The sequence below is a fragment of the Dinoponera quadriceps genome, unplaced genomic scaffold (genome assembly GCF_001313825.1).
Source record: "Dinoponera quadriceps isolate SergipeBrazil2010 unplaced genomic scaffold, ASM131382v1 scaffold227, whole genome shotgun sequence".
Taxonomy (NCBI): Eukaryota; Metazoa; Arthropoda; class Insecta; order Hymenoptera; family Formicidae; genus Dinoponera; species Dinoponera quadriceps.
This window is the reverse complement of record NW_014554456.1, coordinates 39,247-57,268: the sequence shown is the minus strand read 5'-3', so window position 1 is coordinate 57,268 and position 18,022 is coordinate 39,247. Positions and strand designations below refer to the sequence as shown.

Here is an 18,022-nt window from a genome sequence, read left to right as displayed (position 1 = left end):
GGGGGGGGGGGGGGGGGGGGGGGAGGAGGATAATAAAAAAGGAAAATATCCAGCGGACCTGCTTCGGACGTGCTTCGCGTTCGCAGGACCACCATTTTTGTATTCTCGTCTCTGTGTGGACCGGCTTTCTCAATGGAGACACAGAGAGAGAAAGAGAGAGAGAGGGAGAGAAAGAAAGAGGATTAGTCTCATTTTATCGCCCGTTTCTTCTCCCATTGTTTCCGCTTCTCGTTACCGGTGCGATTAGCGCGATCCCGCGGCGGTCCGATGCGAAAATGTTTCCACGCGATATAATCGATGTCTCGGTGGTGCGTCGGTGAGGGGAAAATGCGATTTTCTCGTCTCTTATCGAGCCTCCCCGCGGAAATATCGCATTTCACTTCGCGCGAACGGTTCGGGCCCTTTCGTCATTTCCTCCCCTCGCTCGGTAGTTTCCCATTCGGCGATAAGAGGGAGGCGCGCCTACGTGCGAACAGCAGCAGGCGGAAGTGCGGGCAAGAATGGAAAATAGCGCGTGCGTGAGAACGAGATCCCCGAGATCTTCCACATATACACTCACGTTTCCTCGTATGATCGGAGGAGGAAGGGCTCCGTTAAAACAGCTCGCCACGCTCGTCACGTTCCTCGCTACACGCCGCCTGGGCATCCCGCGGCTGCCTTGTCACGGGCATTCTTCGGGCGAGGATGCGTACGCGGGGGCACCGATACGGACACGTGATAATGTTCAGTCAGAGAGGCGGAACTCGAAGAACTCTCACCGAAGATTCTTCGGTTTTTAACTCGGGCATTAACACGTCAGGCCTATACGCGTGGTTCTTTCGCTCACCGTTTCTTTCGTGTTTTGTGGAAGACGCTGTATACCCCGGTTACTATAACATTATCGGTCCAGAAAGAAGTTGAATCCATGCGCCGTTATCAGTCTGATCTAATGAGGTAATAGCTGGTTCCTTGACGGTAGCCCGTCAGTCTGCAAAGACAATGAGTGAAGCGTTAGATTCTGACGCGGTGCTAATTCGGAAGCCGAAACAAGTACGATGAATAAAAATTGGCGATAAATTTTATAAACGCGAATAATTTAACAAATTCAAGAAATCATGATTTTCCTTGCGACGCAGACCCGAGAGACCTATGATGTTATTTCAGCGTGAAAATCGTGAATGTTATTCATAGGATCGCTTTGTCTCATGATGTTAGAACCAAGAAAACGCATGTCCAAAATTCTTGCGAAATACATTGAATTAAAAGGTTATATTCGTAAAATGACATCTGTGATTGATCGAGCACATTTGTGAGATATTTCATAAAATTTCATGTAAAATTAAGGGGGCGGGAGGGGGAAGGGCTACCATAGTGAAATAGGGGACTGAAACAAAAAAATTGGTGATCTGAAGTTAAAAAAATGAAAATAAAAATATTATTAATCTACAAATGTTCAGTTATCGTTGGAACCGTGATTATAAACAATAGATCGTTTTCCATTAATTTTCAGGCATTTGTAAAATTATACCTGAAAAATCGTCATAAAAATCGACAGATTTAAAAAGACTTTAAAATACGTTTTCACTATCGTTTCGAGCGGAGTTCGATTTATTCCGTGTAAGATTTCGCTCCAATTTCAGGAATAGCACGCACCTCCATTTCATCGAGCAGCTTCTGAAACTGCGCCGGGGGATATTCTCGGACGGGCTGTGAATTAAATGAAAAACCTGGAGTCTCGCTCGCGCGCAGGAATCCAACCGGCGCGAATCCGTCATTAGCCTGGTTCGCACTTTCGCAAGTTCGGCTTGTCACTAACGGTGTCGCCGATATAATTCAGCGCCGCGGAATTCCACATCTCCTCCTCTCCTCCTACGCCGGTGAATCGAGCGTTAAAGCGTGTGTATGTGCGAGGAAGAACCTTTTTGTCACGATAACCGTGACACGCGTCTACGTGCTGGAGATAACCGGCGGCTCTTGAAGCCGGAGCGAGCGAGTAGGCAAACGAGAAGAAGAGGACTCGAGATGAGAGAAGAGACGCGAGAACTCAACGGTATATCCGAATGAAGGTGATTACGAGGTGATTCGGAGAACCTCTGAGCCGGCCGTTACTCCAGTGTTGCCAACCCGGAATCGCAAAGAGCAACAAACACGACGCGCATTTGTTGCATTACACATCCATCGAGACGCCTCGCGTGTTGATCCGACCGGCTGTTCCTCGCGAGACGCGTCTCGCGACGTTCTTCACCGCCCCTCTCCGCGCGGCCGCGCGCTTCCAGCGCCGGATTCCGCCCGGAGAGTCGTTTCATTAAGGCTCCTCAGCCGGATTTCGGCCACGCTCTACCTCGGGCTGGGTTGGCAACGCCGCCTTGCTCACGCCTGAGAAGCCCGGCTTCGGGGCCCGGTACGTGGCCGGAGCCAATTACACGGCTTATCCAGGATTCCAGTCTCCGGGCTGCGCGGCCGCTGCAGACGGGTTTGTTGTACGCGAGTACGACCCCGGGTCTGCTCTCCCGGTCTCTGCTGACCGGCGATTCTTTCCTGCGTGAGAACGCTCGGCTCGGCGATTGGCGGAAGGAGGACGAGCGTCTATTCGCGATCGGCGAATAAGGCGAGCTTCTGTCACGATCGCCGGACGAGACCAGCTTCCGTCTCTCGCGATCGGCAAATAAGGTGGGCTTCCATCGTTCACGGCGGACCAGCCGGGAAACATGTTTAAAGGACGGTCGCTTAGACTCGTCTCGTCGTCGCAAAGACGTTTCCATAGACGGTTCAAGATCGGCGACCTGAGTTTGCGGTCGGCGAACGAGAGGCGAACTTCCGTCCGGCGATTGCGACCTGCGGAGACGAGCTTTTGTCGCGATCGTGATCGGCAATAGGTGGACGAGACTAGAGTTGGGCGGTGCAGAGTATCGATACTGTATCGATACCGCATCGATACCGGTATCGACGCATAGGGGGGAGATAGGATTTCCCTCCGGAGGAACAGGGTTTCAGAAATTGCGGGGGTAAGCCCGATTTTTCCGGGAGGAATCCTTATCTCCCCGCGTATCGATATTGTATCGCCCAACTCTATTGAGGCGACGTTTACGCCCCGCGTGTAATAATCCAATTAGTTAATTAGCGGGACGCGCATCCGCGAGAACGCGTAACTGCGCCAATTAGCGCGCCTGCCTGCCGGCGGAGAGAACTTGCCGGAGGAAGAGCATCGAGGGAAAATTCCGTATGAGCCTGCCTCAGGGTGAGTAACAGGTTTCGTCGGACATTAGGGGCTGCGCGACGCGACGAGCGGAGGATCAATGCGCGAAATTACGTAGCCGGGATACTCGGCTCTCTCCGCGTCCTACAGCGCAGACAGCGGAAGGGCTACGTGACCGAAACAATGCTCGGAAGAGGCCGGGCTCGCTCGTTGTTCAGTTACGTGCCACGTAACCGTAGGTCTTCTCTCTTTCTTTTTTCTCCCCTTACTTTTCTGGGGGGGGGGGCTATTCAACTATGTATCGATACTGTATCGCCCAACTCTAATCGGAATTCTCGTAAGGCTCCGGTATATGTACGATTCGTTGTTCGATATCGTCTGAATCTCATTCAGAGGGCTTTCCGTTTAGCCGGGGCAATTGATCCCGCCGGCGAAGTAATTGCTTTTCCATCACGGACGGTTTATAATTCAGCACCAACAATGTAAGCGAATACGCGCCTTCGTGATCGTCGGAGAACTCGCCGGCTCGAAGGAGAGAGTCCCTCCCTGCTACAAGTGTCAACTTGCGGTAATTGATGTCGTTGAGATTCCTTTCTTGCAGCAGCATGCGCCGTAGCCACGTACACAGGATACGCGTAGGATACGCGCAACGCTTTCGAAAAGAATATGCGACACAGGTGGCTAACGGCGAGGTGTACGTTATGGCCGGTGAATTTACGGAAGATGCAAATACGAAAGGGGTGTCTCTTCCTTTTCTCTACCTTCTCTCTCTCTTTTTCTCTCTCTTCGTGTAGCTCTTCTTATCTTTGTCTCACATACTCGAGTCCCTTCTGCATTGTCTACGCGTTAACTTCGCGAATCGCAGGTCACTGAAGCGTATCTTACGTTCGAAGTAAATCAATGAACTCCCCGAGAATCTCCCAGTCGACATTTCAACGATACGGTAAAGAGACTTGATATGAGAAGATTATACTTACGAAATAATTCCATAATTTGGGTATATATGTATTTATTTGTTTACTTGTGGGAAAGCTCCGTTTAATAAGAAAATAAACGATTTCAGACCTTGAACTAAAATAACTTTAGCTTCTAAATAACATGGAGCAAACGTGAGAACAGTTTTATTAAGTAATCTAAATCCGAGGAATCGATTAAACATATCCTAAATTTCATCAGATTAACCGTTATAATCGATCGAGAAGTTTTGTCTACATTGAACTGATGTCGTCGCGTAAATACACACAGTCACGCGTGCGCTCGATACACGACCGTGTATCTTGATAACACGGATGTTGGTTATAATAACTGAAATAAGAATAATTTTATGAATTATTTATAAAGAATATTGAATAAAAAGAATAAAATATCACACAATATGTGCCAATATAAAGAAATTAACATTAAATATAACATTATTATGAAATGATCAGTCTTACTTATATTTTTCGTAACACTTCGGAAAGCGATTCATGCATAATTGCGGATTGTTATTATATCACTTCCTCAAGAATATTTATATTAGATAACATATGAGATACGAAATACGTACGGAGAAGAATAGAAGTAGATACTATCCATCCGTTCATTGGACGTATGGTTTGTTTTGCATTCTGACTGAATATATATGGTTGCGCGCGCATTGCGACCTCGGTTCGGCCTTATGGGCTTTACCCGGTCTACACTAAGCGCTAAGCCTTAAGAAAGTGACCAATCACAGTCGATTATTTTCCCCATATTCGACTGTGACCGATCAATTTCTTAAGGTTTAGAGCTTAAAATCTCATTGTAGACCTCGCTTTGTGCTTCCAACTGGCCGGACAGCCTATAAGTGTTAATTGATCCGGTCAGACGACGACAATGTGCATTCTCGCTCGCGTTACTTACTCGCCCGTCACCCGTGATACGTGCGATCCTCGTAACTCAATCCGCGAAGCGCAAATTGCCGGATCGGTAGCCGAGAAATCGGGTTTGCCCGGAGTAATTAGCAGCACGTATAACGCTGGTATACGGCTTAATGGCTCGATTAACCGCGCGCCACTGATAAGGCGCGTGCGCGAGGCACGTGTTGATCACGACGATTAAGTGCGAGTTTCCGATCATCAGAGAGAGGGGGGGAGAGAGAGAGAGAGAGAGAAGTGGGAATTATTATTACGTGGCGTCTCCCAACGAGAATAGCCGGTTTGCACTAAGTCTTGGTCACCTAAGTCTCGGTCTAAGAATTTAAGGTGTAAGATTTGAGAAATCGACCAATCGTAATCGGTTTTTTTTTTCTATAATTCGACTGTGATTGATCAATTTCTTAAGGCTTAAAGCTCAAAGCATCTATTTAGACCGGGACACAAGCGGAGTCTACAATGAGAATTTAAGGCGCAGGATTTAAGAAACTGACCAATCGGTTTTTCTTCTATAATTCGACTGTGACTGATCAATTTCTTAAGGCTTGGAGCTTAAAGCATTTATTGAAGATCGGGACTAAAGCAGGATCTACAATGAGAATTTAAGCTCTAAGCCTTAAAAAATTGACCAATCACCATTAATTATTCTTCTATAATTCGATGTGATTGGTCAATTTCTCAAAACTTAGAGCTTAAATTCTCATTATAGACCGGAATTAATACGTTCGCCGGATCCTGGCTGGTTATCCTCTCCTCACGCTTTCGTTACCCTCGCGATTCCTCGCGACCTGCAAAAAGAAACATGTTTGTTTCACTTCCGCTCTCTCTCTCTCTCTCTCTCTCTCTTTTCTTCCATTCAAAGCCCAGGAGAATCGAAGGAGGACACGCCTGCCCGCCTGTGAGCATGCGGCCTCCGTTTTTCCGCGTTTCTCTCCTCTCGTTTCCAGCCTCTCTCTTCCTTTTTTTCCCTCTTCTTCCCCTGACCATCCATCTGTCCGGCTGCCGATGTCGTTCCTTGGCAATGGCCTGTCGATTTAATGGGCCGTAAGGGAACGCCGGCGCTGTATAAAGCGGCCGGCACGACGCGCGGAATCGATGATGCCGTTGCACGGCCGCTGCAAGTTACCGCCGCCGCGAATTCGCCGTTTTATTCGACGGAGCCCCTTCTTCTCCCCTTCCTCGTCCTTCTCTCCTTCATCTCTTCTCGTCGCGTCCTGTTTCGTCTCTCTTCGTTTATCTTCTCTTCTCTCCCAGTCTTTTCGTTTTCTTCCGTACGAGAGGTTTATTCATCAAACGGTGGCGCAACAAAATTGCCGGATCGCACCGATCACAATTGATTCAACCTTCCCCGGTAATGACGAACGGTTTCTTTCGCCCATTGTCGCGAGGATCCCGTCGGTTCGAACGCGCAAATTCCCGCGGATCATCCGCGGCGATTTGCGCGCGTTTCTTTCGCGCTGGGAGTCCCTTTCTTTAAGATGGACTTGCGAGAGAGAGAGAGAGGGAATGAATAAATGAATAATCTATCCCTATAAGGGCGTAATAATATTTAATATCACTCTGTTTAAACCGACCTTTCACACACATAGACTGAATCTTCCGCTTTGAATCGTCGAATGGATATCTTCCAATCAGGAAGGAATCAAACAGGTTAATAAGAGTTAACGCCAGTTGCGAGCGTCAAGTAACGAATCAATTTCAGTCGAGCGTTGATTTCTCGAAGAATACTCGAATGAATATTTCCTTTCGACATTGAGAAGTGAATCCGATATATTCCGTGGGAACAAGCTCGCTTTAACCGATTGCGACATTTATTTATATAGATTAAAATTCCACTCTCTCTCATAAAGCTCAATGAAACACTCTTGTGATTCTGAATGGCAGTGAGAGTTTTCGTTCGTCTCGAGAGCTTTCACTAGGAAGAAATTTGGAGGACGCGTAAAACATCAGTCCTGTTTAGAAGATCGGTCGTGCACGTACACTCTTCGAGATTGGTTGTCAATTGTTTGAGGCTTACAATTATCCTTCTCGCATTTACTCGTGCTGTACGAACGACGACGATCCATGCGGAGAGATTCGCGTGAGCGTCGTGTTTGCGGAAATGACCGTTCGTGAGCGATGAAATCCCGCAACTATTTACGAGAGAGAGAGAAAGAGAGAGAGAGAGAGAGAAAGAGAGAGAGAAGGAAGTCGCTGTAGCCGACGAGACACGCTGGAAACATCGGAGAATAATTTACAACGCGCTCGCCGACTCGCCGGTAATCGACGCGGTAATTGGCCTCGCGTGCGCTTTCGGAAAATATTATTACGGTATATGTTGATTCAGGGGGGGTTGTTCTTACGTGGAGGCGCAATAAGCGGCGATAATAGGCGGACAGCTCGGGCTCCGACGAGATCGGGAAACCTCCCGTGCGAAGTCGCGATTAAGTCAAATCGTTGAGAGTAACGGCACATATATACACATTTAAGAGAGAGAGAGAGAGAGAGAGGGTGCCCGCACCGAAAGAGCTGCACTGAGGAGTCAGCAATGCACCAGCAACGCCTTCCGATCGGTACTTTACATTTCAATTTCCTATACCGGAAATGTCGCGCGATTAATGTTACTCGTGCATCGCCGAGTTATCAGACTTGCCTGCGGATGACGCGTGTTAACCCGCCATGCGAGTCACCGCGACGATGGGTTTCTGCTTGCGAGGTAGAAAAAGGAGAGAGTAGAGTAGAATAGATTTCGCTCCGAGGTGAACCCCTTAAGCGATGAGTACATAATTAACCCTTAGAAACACGGTGGGAAGTATACCTCCCACCTTTCTTCTCTCGGATTTTTGTCGATAGAATTGTTGTGATGGAATTTTCATTGCTGTATTTGGACGGTTCTTTTTTTCTAGTATATCTTAGGGATAGATGAATGTGAAAATGATCGTCAAAATACGCATTTTGTTAACTGCAAAAACGTAATAAATGATCAAGTTCTAAATGTTTGCAAATGCAAATATCTACAATCCTACAAGTGTGCTAGAGATTTAGCGCATGAACTAACGAGATCGGGATAAAGTCAATTATGATATGAAATTATTAGTGTGTAAATAACAGTGTCCAGATAACAAATATTACGGTGTGTAAAAATATAAGATATAACTTGCGAATACATAAGATGTTAAATGTAAGCTAATAATGCTTAATTTTCATTTGTAATCATATGCATATCATAATGATATTGTAATGATATTAAACGTAACCTGAAGACGTAATACATATGCTAAGAATATTGTTTTCTTCGATTATATAATATTTATAGCTTTTGGCTATCCGATAGATATATTTTGAGCTTAAAGGCAGAAGGCGAAATAATATTAATAAGCTCCTCAGGCAGCGAGTTGCAGGAGAAAGAGGAATAGAAAGAGAGAGAGAGAGGGAGAGGGGGGAGGGGACGCGAATTATTGATTGAAAATAAACAAACGCGAGGTGTACAATCTTGAAAGCTGCCTCGGGCGATAAACTCCGTAACGATAGTCTCTCCGGTTCGCTTTCTTTTATTTCACGTTTGCGAGAACGAGTTTTGTCGATTCCGCGCGCGCACAGCGAACAGCGGGATCTATTCCCGTTGGCCGAAAAAGGAAGGACTTACTGTATATAAGTATGAATTATAGATGTGGTTCAAGGTGATGCAGGTCTAAGCAGACGGTGGATTCGGTGCATTGAGATTTATGGGACGGTCACGTCCGCCCGTTTTTTTCTCGCCGGGAGTCGTATTTTAGACACGAATCGAACACGCTAAATACGCCCTTCCGACTCTCAATTTGTACTGCGCAATGCCGGTGTAAGAAAATCGGAAGTTAGAATCGAAAGGGCATACGTATCTACTTTTACCAAACTCCATTTAATCTAACAATTTCATGTAACTTCCACCGAACCACTTATTAATCCAATCGACGATTTAAAATTTCTGCCGATCAACATATTATCTGCTGTATTTTGTATAATTTAGATAGAAGTTATCAACTTCCCGTTTGCTGTTGAACAACAAGTTATAGAGCTGGAAATTGTTGGTGATTCTTATTGTTGTTCATCGATTAGTTTCACGTCAGTTTGGTGAAAGTTACCCTTAGCGCGCGCTGAGTATCCCAAGTGGGATTTGGCGCGGATAAACGAGCGAGAGGGCAAGTATAAACTGGAAAAAAGACTGGTAATATTTACTAAATGCATTTAGTTAGAGATTTCGACGGAATATTTGCTGAATGTTGTGAAATTTGATATTAATTACCAAGTATTTAGTTGGCCTGCATGTATGAACGACTTTTATTCAGAGTTGAATCGACTGAATAAAATAGTAATTACTACCGTATATTTAATATCTGTTATTAAATGTTTGGTGATGATTATTATTAGATATTTGGTAAGTATTACAAAATCATTTACTTCCATTTTACGAAATATTTAATAATTATCAATAAATATTTATACTCCACTCTCCCACTCTCTCTCTCTCTCTCTTTCCCTCTCTCTCTCTCTCTCTCTCACTTATCTTCTTTCTCTCTTTTTTTACTCATTCACTCTTTATTTTCTTTCTCTTTCTCCATACAAAGGCATATTATAAACACGAGATATAAAGACATGACGAGAGCTTGCAAAACTTGTCGGATTCTGTCCGATCACTGTAGTGAAACCACTACGAGGCCGAAACTACGGAGGATTTCTTCACATATGAAGTGAAAAAAGTACGTCAAAATGAAGTAGGAATATCAAGTTATCTTAAGATAATTTACGTAGAAGAATAAAATTTTTTCGGTAAAATGGTAACAATTACCTAAAACAATTTTCCTTACAAACTATATGTTTATTAATAGTCACCAAATATATCTCATTTTCCGTTATCAAGATTTCGTATTAATTACCAAAATTTAGTTTAGTAATCTAAATGTACAGTTCAAGCGACTGAATCTCGTTCCTTAAAACTGTATATTTACTTCATCAAATCAAATTATCTCGTAACTGTTTCGCCGAACGTCTGGCTCGCAGTATCTCATCGAATTATTTTGTTAACAGTTGCTAAATTTTGTTGTATATTACCAAATCCTTTCAGTATGCGAATGTAGCAGCACGCATTCGTGTTTCGTGTGCATATAGAGTCTCGGTACAAGGCGAATCGATAAAAACGTGCTTCGTTCGTCGCGTCGACGAACCGGATTGATCTCGAAGATGCGAACGTAACCCGTCGCTCGTGACGTATTTTTTTCCGCACGCGCATTCGTTCCACTGCATATCCGATGTATCAACGTGCGATGTACGAGGATTTAGCGCGTGCACGACGACGAGATAAGAATCGCTTTATATCAATTTAGCGATTGCCTTCATCCGACGACTTGCAAGCACTCCGTATTAGTAATCGTGCCTTCCATCGAACTGTGTGGGCACGATTATTCTCGGATAAAGCGGCGGCACGCAATCTTCTCATTATGACGATATTAAGAGACGGGCAACATTATTAACGACACCGTTCTTTAAAAGTCACTTTCCCAACTTTTCTTTTAATATTTATACAGGGTATCCCAAGCTAATCCTCAGTTCCCGTGGTGTGCAAGTAGAACCGGTGAAATTCTTTAATTAATAACTCGACAATTTGCGTGTTATTTGCAAAATGGTGAACAACTTTTTCGTTCCGAATAGTCCGATCCACAAGTACGTGACAACTATTGTATCTAACGGCGAGTTCGAGGTTCAAAGGTCAAAGTTCGATATACTGATGCCTGTCGTTGGGTGCAACAATTGTTATATATTTGCAGATTAGGCCACTCTGAACAGAATAAGTTCTTTATCATTTTGCAAATGACACGCAAATTTTTGAGTTATTGATTAAAGAGGCCTGCATACAAAACCTGATAACGTAAAGAAGAATCGAGTACGGTTGACATCGCGTGTACATTGCATCGCGCTTGTGTGCACAGCACGTGTGGTGTTCGCGTGAACCCGACCACCCCGGAATGCACAATCTGTCCAGAGGCATAACTGCTTATTACACGAGGCAAGTGTTCGCGAAACACAGCGGGTTTGCGAGCACACACACACACACACACAATTGTTCCCCGACGAACGACGTCCTTTTGAAAAGCACTTTTCACACCTTTCCATACTCGGAGCCTGCATCTCTTGTCGGCTCGTCTTTCTCGAGAGAGAGAAAGAGGAAAAAGAACGAGAGAGACGGGTCGTTTATCGTCTCACGTTCCAGCTTGGGTAAACTCCAAGTTGGGACTCCAAGTCGCGCGAACAAACGTAGCCGAACTCTGCCGCCCGTCGGTCCGACTCAAACGGGTTAACGCACTTTACACGTGCGTATTCACGTCCACGAAACACGCGAGACTTGACGAAGGTCAACGCGAGTTAAGGAGCAGGCAATAACAGAGGTAAGGAGAGAACGGGTGAGAGAGAGAGAGAGAGAGAAGGAGGAAGTTAAACCGTTCGATATCTGTAATCATTAGAACGAGTTAAATCGAGAGGTAGGTAAAACGGTCGGTTTCCGGTCGCCTCCTCTGCTATCGTCACAGCCGCCGCCGACGCCGCCGACGCCGCTCCTCGCCCGATCGGACGATCATGAAGATTAATCTCCGATCGCGGCGAGACGCCAACATTGCTATTCCTTTTCATCTTTCATTCCCAGCCAGGCGTTCCCGTCTTTCCGTCTTCTCCACCGATACCTCGGCTACCCGAGCTGAGCTTTTCTCATGCATACCTGTGGACGCGCATGCACGTGCTCGCACGCCTCCGTTGGCTATCTTATTCGTCTTCTTCTTCTTCTTCGTCTTTACGCTTCTTTCAGAGCAGTTCTCTTCTCTCCTCAAGCTAATCCGAACTCTCTCTCTCTCTCTCTCGCTCGCTCGCTCGCTCGCTCGCTCTCTCTCTTCCGCGTTCTTCTCAGCCTAAGCTGTGCGCTCGCACGCACGCAGCTTTTCTACACAGACACGCACACAGCGACGCACGTTGCTATTGTTTCTCACGAGCCTATAAATGTTTTTGCAGCGTGTCCGAACACAGGACGACCGCGCGGGTAAAAAATAGAAGAAGAAAGCGATATCCCATAATTCCAATTTCTATCCTTCATCCTTCGTCTTACTCCTCGTTCTCCGCGCTGTTGTGGCCGGTTGTGGTATTTATCCTGCGATGACGGAGAACCGCACGATTACACTGTTATATTAGCGTCGTCAAGAGAGCCGATTAGTCGATTAAAGGCAGTACAATGGCGCCTGTCCGTCTCGAAGCTCGCGAAAGGCAAGTTTCGCACTCGGCTTTTCTGCCGTCTTAATTGAAGATCGCGAATGAATAAATTTGCAAATCACGGCCTTGAAGCACTTATTCACGCCACCGCATCCCGGTCAGCGAATTTATAGGTCGCGAAGGCGGCAATGACCTCCCCGAACCGGCGAACCGCGCCGTGGTTTCTGCGAAACAATGCGATTACACGTGAAATAGCGCGCCGCCCGTCACGCTACGAAGGACAGCCTGTTTTCCATAGCAGAACGAAGATCAGTTAAGAGGGATCCGAATCCGGGGTTTATGCAAATGTTCCGAGCACAAACTACGAACGAGTCGAATTGATTGAAAGTCCAGTTAGATCAATTTCAGAAAACACAAAACCCTCTCGAGTCCGCTCGTTTCGGCCGACGGAAATGAACTGGGTAAATAGGATCGTCGAATGGAAATTCGTGAGGTTTTTTTGAGCGAAATTCGAAGACAAGGTTTAGGTACTTGTACGCACAGTTATTCAACGCACGTATGTGCCATTTTGTCCCGCTGTTTTTCGCTATCTTCGAGGAAGGCTCATGATTCCATTCTCTCATAACTTGGCGTCTTTTTGAGCAAACTGGCCTAGATGGTTTTTATAGGCTTTCAGGGAATTGAAGTTCTTCCCATTAAGAGAAGTTTGTAGGGACCGGAATACGTGGTAATCCGTTCGACTCGAATTTCGAGTAGTGTCGACCGATCTTTTTCCACCGTCTGTGCGTCGTTTACGAGGCCGGCACGTGGAGTGGCGACGGCAGGTAACCGCGTAACACGGCCGACATCTCATTTTTCCTTTTACTCGCAGCTTGTCGTCGGCGAATTCCTTCGGAAAGTCGCGCGGTGAAGCCAGAAAACATTTTACGAGCGCGTCCCCTCCCTCTTCTCCTTCTTCTCCTCCTCCCGGGGCAGATTTTTTCTGACGCGCTTCGTGAAACATTGTTGTACGCGTGTAAAGTGTGCGAGAACCCCCCTCCCGCCCCCTCTATTTCCCCCCTCCTCGCTCGCAAATTATCCCTGATTATATCGAATTAGAAAAAAGTGTCGTTCGAGCATCGCGTTGCGCGCTCAATCTTCCTCCTCGGCCTTCTCCTCGTCTCGTTCGTCCGTTCGTCTGTCCGTTCCACCAGCTTCTCCCCGGCCTGGCCGCGCGTCGCGTCTCTAGTTGTGAATGACCACGTCAAGTACCTTGCTGGATGGAGGAATAATTTCACAACCGAGGGAGACGCTCGGCTGGCGTATTAATTTACGGCTATTGCGTGACGGACGTTCCAACTTCCAAGACCGATGAACATTCGCTCACCGGACATGCGAATAATTTCATTATTCCTCCGATACGCGGGGCCGCAATGTCGCGTGCGCGATTCCGCATCACTGTTCGGAAGGGTATCTAGATACAATTATCTGAATAATCATCCAGATGAATAAATCGATCACCTTGATCTTTACCTAGATGGAAGAAGTACGAAATATATTGGTCTTAATCTTAGATAGAAGAACGTGTTATCTTATCTAAAAATTATCTGAAATAATGTTACGGACCCATATTTTGAAAATGAAGGAAATAATTCGGGCCTATGCGTTAAGTCCGTATCAAATTCGGAATCGGAGATTAGATTTCAACGAATCAACAAGTTGCGATTTTTTCTCCTTTGGTCTGTGCTTTTTAGCTGCACTGCTGAACTGGTGCAACTAAAAAGAATAGACCATTTGCTTCAATTGATCAATCTACTTTAAGCTCGTATCAAAGTTAGCAATCAATGATTATCGGTCCTTTTTCTTAGATCCTTAAATTTAAAGCGATTACGTTGACGAATTACTCAACCTTTGTGCAATTTTATGATCTGCGTAATTTTTCTTGCACATTTTTATAAACTCTCCCATGAAAACAATATCATGTAAGAAATTATCTAGATAAGTACCGCTGCTTATATTATCCTCCATCTACATCAATCGAAAGCAAAATGATCATCATCTCATCTAAGATGAATTTTTCGGATTTTCATCTCATCTGAAACTAGATGAATCCGAAGTCATCTAAGCATCGCCACGCGTCTCGTGCGTCTTTATCGCGCGCAAATTAATTTTTCCAGGCGCGCGGACAACCGCGAAATCGTCCGCTCTCATCGCCTCGACAACGCGAGCGTTTCGTCATCGACAGAGCGCAGAAAGACGCTTGATGCTTGACGCTTGATTTTTTTCCTCTATTTGCTTCGTGCTTCAAAATGACGTTTCATATCGCGGAGCTTTACATCTAACGTGAGAGCTGTCATTGAGAACGTCGTTGACTTTATCATTGCGAGAACGCGAGGAGGAGAGACGCGAGGAATAACGAACGAGGACCGCTCCTCGTGGAGCGCGGAGAGTAATTAAGTCGAGAGGGTTGATTTATCGCGCGATCCCCGCCACCAACGTGCGCGATACGCGCCTCAGATTCGCGCGCGGCAGCGAACTTGCGGCGCCCATCCATCGTCCGGGCGTTTTTACTTTGACTTCCTTGGCTCGTAAAATTTCCAGCCGCCTCGTTCGCGAAGAGCCGCTTCATTGTCGTCGTCCTTGCCCTCGTCGTCCGCACAGTTACACACAGAAAATATGCACTGCGTTCAAGTATAAATGTTATTTGTTTCAAGTATTTAATTAGTTTATATATCCGCAGGCATATCATAGGTTCTTCATCGAATTCACTCAAAATATATTCTGAATTTTAATAGCATTTCACAATCAAGAGTACTGAAATTAAAATGTCAGAACTAAAACTTCCGTTTAATTGTTCAAATTAACCAAATTAAACTTTTCTCCGATAAATTTTACGATATTCTCTTCTCTTTCAAATTTTATAACAAATCTAGTTGCTAATTTTGAAAGTGGCTTAACTCCATTTGTGGTAAGAAAACACATATTATACACTTAATAATTGCTATTATTTTAACAGGAATTGTAAATTTAACTATCTTAGATATATTTAAGCAGTGTGACACATTGGTATCCTATACGTATATATTTAATTTTATTGAAACGCAAACTCTTAAATGTCTCAATTTAAATATAAATAGATTCAGGTCACTTTCAAAATAAACGGCTTATTTTATTACTAGATTTTCATATGTATCGTAATTGTATACATAAAAATGTATTTATTAGTATTTCCCTTCCAAAACCGAAGTTTGTTGATTCGCTGAAATTTAATCTCCAACTCCTAGTCTAGATCGTAACATTATTTCGGATAATTTTCACATGAGATAACATGTTTTTTTCAATCTAAGACACAGATAAATATATTTTGTATTTCTTCCATTTAAATAAAGATAAAGATGATTGATTTATTCATCCGACGATTATTTCGATAATTTCACGTAGATACCGGCAGACACTGATTACGTACGGGAGATATCGTCGTCGTTATTTCCACACTCTCACCGCGAAATTCTCGTGTCCCGGGTGGACTTTTTCGGCGCGCGTTCTCAGGTTTACGAGTGGCCAGGTGGCTGAGAAGAGCCGGCGGGCGTTCCTTTCTTCAAATTCCTCACATCGGGGCCGGCGCTCTTCTCTTCGGGGTCACGGCTGGACGGCTTCTTCCTCCGCGTCGGTTCCGCGTCGCGGCTGCCGGTGTGATGAATCGTTCTTTAAGTCGGCGTAACTCAGCCTCTTCTTCATCTGGATCTCGAGCGGGACGCTCGCGCCGAGCGTTTACGAGCGCGCGTCGGTCGGAATCTAACACGCGCGCGCGCGTCTTCCTAATCAGCCGCGCGCGTTCTCGTAACGCGCGTCTTCGGCTACCTTCCACTTGAAAGATCACCCAATTATCAACGTATTCATCAGCGTGTATGCCAGACGATACGCTTAACGATGTATCAATGTTGCGATGATCGAAATCGTCGTACGAGGGCCTCCTCATTCAATTTCTCGGAATGGAATCTCGCTGAAAAAGGAATGAAAGGTTGCGTTATTTTCCACTCGAGGTGACAGTGAAAATATTGCCGCTCGAAACCGCAAGAATGAACGTCTCGCTTAACTCTTGGAAGCCCAGCGGGAAGCATGCTTCCCACCTTTCTTCTTTCAGATTTTTGCCGAACAATTTTTCATTGCTATATTTGGACTGTTTTCTTTTCTCCTTTTATTTTTCTATCATTTTAACCCTTAAATGCATGAAATTTTTTTTATTACTGAATTATTATTTTTTTTTAGATTCATAGGTAGTCCGAGAAAATGAGAAAAATATTGATAAAAAACCTGAGGCATATGTTGAGCATTGCCTTTGTGCCTCTTTGGATTGTATATTTCGTTCTAAGGAAGAATTTGGTATTCCACGTTTAGGTGTGCCTTTGTTCTCGACAAAGAGGAAAAATAAATATGTTGCAAATTTACAACACTATGCATTTAAGGGTTAAGAATAGGTGAATGTAAAAACATCGTCGAAATACACATTTTGTTAACTGCAAAAGTGTTATAAATAACGGCATTAAGGAAAATATCTGTTTTTTTTTCAGAGAAAATATATTTTCTGGCGACTTTTCCAAAATTTAGGTGTGAAAATTTACCTATAGGGTTTTTCGAGGTCGCCGATTGTGAGTCTGATGTCAGAATTGGGGGATTTTCGGAATCGAAGATGGTGGTCCAACATGACCATCTTAGATTTAAGGAATATTTCCAATTTTACCTCGCGATCAGCGGCCCCGGGAACCCCCGTGTACCAATGTTGAGGAAAAACAAGCGGGAGGGAAAATGTGCTTCCAAAGGTGTTAAAGCCAGCGATGATTTTTGTTTTAGATTATGTCTACTGGGTGGCTTAATGTTGGTCGTTTCGGGCGGCTTCACCGCGGCGGCCACCTCCGAGGCGATATCCCCCGACTTCGAGACGGTCCGCACGAGCAACGCGGCGGTGTTGAACCGGCTCGGGCTGTCACCTCTCGAAATACCGGACGGGCATCACAAGAAGCGGCTGGCCGGTCCGGAGCCACCTGGGTTCAGCTCGCAGACGCGCATCCATCAGCCCTACAGCCGTCGGCACGACCGTCACCGGGACAGTCACGTTTACATCGTGAAACTGCCGGCTAGCCCGCCTTACTACACCATCACGAAGCCGCACAAAGCGTCCGTCAGAGACGACGAGATAACGAGGACCGCCGGCGGTCTGACGTTGCGCGAGTTTTTAGGCTTCCACGGGAACGGTAAACCGGCTAAGATCTACCATTGGAACCTGCCGGTGGTGAAGAAGATAACGGAGAAGAAGCGGCTGCAGAATCAGATGAGGATCGATCAGGCCAGGAGGAAGTTCGAGGACATGAAGAAACGGCAACAACAGCCGCCGGTCACCGGCAAGACTCACGATCACCACGCCGACAGCAGGCCGCGGCAGAAGACGTCGCCGTCGGTGGCGAAGCACGTGAGGAACAACGACAAGAGGCTCCGCTATTCCGACGGTAACGAGGACGCGCTCGTCGAGAGGAACGACCTGGCCGACAAGACGTACAGGCTCGGCGATTCGAGCGTGCACAGGATCCGGCTGGGCGATCAGCCGCACGTGAGCTCGCCGACGAACACCTTCGCCCTGAAGGTGAAGAAGCATCGGAAGAAGGCCGCCACGTCGTATTACGCGCCGATCGCCACCAAGTCCGGCAGCATCCGCAAGAACTTCCCCGGAAACGGCAAGCCGAAGGCCTTCTACGTCATGGAGAAGAGCCGC

General features: G+C 45.8%; 1 protein-coding gene across 1 annotated transcript in view; it reads left to right on the top strand.

The window, feature by feature from the left end:
* LOC106750310 overlaps window positions 1-18,022 on the top strand; it is a 36,802-nt gene that overhangs the window by 14,532 nt on the left and 4,248 nt on the right. The window contains exon 2 of the mRNA XM_014630571.1: window positions 17,107-18,020. Coding sequence (XP_014486057.1) covers window positions 17,107-18,020 — 914 coding nt within the window. The remainder of the gene's footprint in view (window positions 1-17,106; window positions 18,021-18,022) is intronic.